At 31.5% G+C, this 2,791-nt stretch overlaps 1 protein-coding gene across 1 annotated transcript; it reads right to left on the bottom strand.

Moving 5' to 3' along the window:
• Nucleotides 1-1,239: 1,239 nt before the first annotated feature.
• On the bottom strand, nt 1,240-2,477 carry LOC133791719 (cystathionine gamma-synthase 1, chloroplastic-like). Its single transcript, XM_062229637.1, has 6 exons — nt 2,442-2,477; nt 2,192-2,331; nt 2,010-2,099; nt 1,726-1,795; nt 1,522-1,617; nt 1,240-1,401 (listed from the first exon to the last, which is right to left on the bottom strand). Exons 1-6 carry the CDS (start codon nt 2,475-2,477, stop codon nt 1,270-1,272), a joined length of 564 nt encoding a protein of 187 aa, XP_062085621.1. The 3' UTR covers nt 1,240-1,269.
• Between the last annotated feature and the right edge of the window lie 314 nt (nt 2,478-2,791).

The following is a 2,791-nucleotide window of genomic DNA, read 5'->3' as shown; positions in this document are numbered from 1 at the left end:
TTTCCAAACACCTCAAATATAGTCCCAGGGGCAAATAACATCAAATATATTTAAAAAAAATTAAAAATTAAAGAGCACAAAGCAAAATGGAAATGGAAGACTCTTTGGTAGATTGTAGTAACAGCTAGCTGTTGGGTTATTTGACTAGAGAAGAATAAGAAAATCTTTGAGGAAATGGAAAACAGGGTGGAGAAATTTGGCTTGATTTTGCATAGTGTTAATCCTGTTACTTTTTATTTCATTTCTGTTTTTGAATGCATTCTTTTACTAGTTTGATTTGGAGCAAATGTGAACTCAAATTTTTGTTAGTTGAAATTAACAAAGTAGTGCAGTATTATAAATAACTAGCTTTCAATACTTATAAATATTAAGATTTTGCAGTTTTTGTTAGTCTCTAGCCAAATTTTTGTTAGTCTCTAGCCAAATCAAAACTCATTCTAATAGCAAATCTTTCAATTAAAAGTGTACTTTCAATTATGAATTAACAATCATTTTTACTTATTTGTCTATATCATAATTTTTATGTAATAACTATTTGGAATGGATTGGTTTCAAAATTTTCATTTCTTATCATCATTTTCATTCTTTTTATTGTAGATTAACATGAACTAACTGCAAGAATAATTTAATCAACAATTTACTCTAAAAATTACATATATTCCTAATTTTAAATATATAGTATATACACAAGTAAAATACTTCATTGCAGATCATTAGCATGGTATACATATTCTTCAGTGATTAGGAATCTAGTCTTTTCATCACTATATATATATATATATATGGTACAAGTATAAATTAGGAGTTAATAAATATCAACACATAGTTTAATCAACAAAAAAATTACTTGCACTCTTTTTTCTTCTATTTTATTTCAATAGATAAACAATAATACCTCATATTATAATACCTCATATAGAAGAAAAATGTGCACTTGAGCTGAAGCTTTAATTGAAAAGAAAAGAAGAAGAAAAACCATCTTTAGAGATGTAAAATAATCTCAAATTACTACAGGTCCCACCATACTACAAACTAAAAAGCTCTAACAAAAGCAATTTTATCACTCTGCCTAGGCATCTATGCCAAAACTATTTACTCCTTAGGCCTCATAGTAATCTAACTTTTATTTGGGTTATTTGTAAGCTAAACTTTGCTAATCTTTTCATTAAAGAATATGCATCCATGAGGGTGTATGATAATCCGACCTTGTCATGATAAAACTTACTACTGACAAATAATAATTACATTTTCAATCAATATATTGAAAATTCAAGGGCAGTACCAGTAAGACATAATTGCTGGTTGATCCACAATACTCTCACAGCCACCAAAAGATGGGGCAATGTATGGAATTTTAAGTGCATCAATGAATTTGATGGTGGTATGTAAGTCGCCATCAATCTGCATAGTCAAGCAATACACCGGTTGAGAATGAACATACCAATGAGCTGAGGTAGAAAGAACATATATCAGGCTCAAGAAAGCAAGCTAAACAGATTAAAAATAGTCAACAATGCTCACATCAAAACTGACGACACCACCAAAACCAGTCATTTGCCTCTTGGCAAGTTCATGTTCAGGATGACTTTTCAAGCCAGGATAATAGACCTGAGCCACCTATCAAAAATGTTGTCACACTATCAATTCACAATACACGATACTAACAAATAAAAAGATAAGTATTAAATTATAATCTGTCCAGTGACAAATTGCTGCATCCTGTACCTTTGGATGTGCCTCTAAAACTTCGGCCATCCTCGATGCTGTCGAATTCTGTTGCTGATCGAACTCTGAACTATGTTAAGCTACAAAATATCTTAAATTACAACTTGTCTAGTTACCAAGCCCAAGACTAATTCAATCAGAACCAAAAATAAAAATAAAAAAACAATGACAACAACAACAACTAAAGTTAGAGAAAGAGAAAGCTAACCATATAAAACTTTATTTTGAAATTTGTATCTTTCATAGTCAATATAATCATTCTAAATACTATCAATATACATTACATTTTCCTACCACAAAGTTTAAGATTTAACAAAAAATGATTTGCCTGCTCTCTCAATAGAATCCAATTAGCAAACAGAGCTTTAGAGATCCTAAAAGTAATAACAAATGCATAGTAGAAAAAGTATGGATAGGGATGACTGAAAAGATACATATGTGACTGATGAAAAATATATCCAAGAACTTCATTTCTGAAAGCCTGGCCAATTTGAGCAGCAACAAAAGGAAGCTTGTTCCCATTTCTGAGAGCCTGGCCAATATAACAGATGCCTCTACACCCTCAGCAAGAGATGCCTTGCTGCTACTATTGCTCCGGATTGCTGACTGAACCCAATGAAGAAACAATAACCATATAGAACCAGAATGTTTTCTATTTTAGGTAACAAACAGAGCACTTGATTTAAGACCAAAAGGAGACAAAAACAGAGGTCTACCAACCCAACAAAACAACACAAAACAATGGAGCACATTAATTCAACCCCTACATTATTTTACCTGAGAATACGCACTTTTGAGTACAGAAAGTACATGAGAGCGAATCATACCCAATGCTCGAGACTGTCATAACAAAAAAATTACTCAATTATTGGAAATGGAAACAAATTTTAGTGGAAGAATGTGCAAAAATGTACCGTTATCTAATCAGCTATCTGCATAAATTTGTTTCTACCTGCAGTTGTCGAAATTTGAGTAAGTAAACGCCGGATTCAGCATACTGTGGATTGTTTTCTACATACCTAATATAAAGTAGATAATGTTTAAGGTCATCAAGTTGATTGAGAAA

The sequence above is a fragment of the Humulus lupulus genome, chromosome 7 (assembly GCF_963169125.1).
Source record: "Humulus lupulus chromosome 7, drHumLupu1.1, whole genome shotgun sequence".
NCBI lineage: Eukaryota > Viridiplantae > Streptophyta > Magnoliopsida > Rosales > Cannabaceae > Humulus > Humulus lupulus.
The sequence above is the reverse complement of the archived record's forward strand: the minus strand, read 5'-3'. Positions and strand labels throughout refer to the sequence as shown.

Excerpts from the sequence above, each read along its gene's own strand:
- LOC133791719 (XM_062229637.1), bottom strand. The coding sequence starts at position 2,477 with ATGTGCTCCATTGTTTTGTGTTGTTTTGTTGGGTTG. Across the intron at positions 1,796-2,009 it reads AAACTTTGTGGTAGGAAAAT|TTCAGAGTTCGATCAGCAAC; the intron begins GTAATGTATATT and ends AGCTTAACATAG. Across the intron at positions 1,402-1,521 it reads GTGGTGTCGTCAGTTTTGAT|ATTGATGGCGACTTACATAC; the intron begins GTGAGCATTGTT and ends TTGACTATGCAG.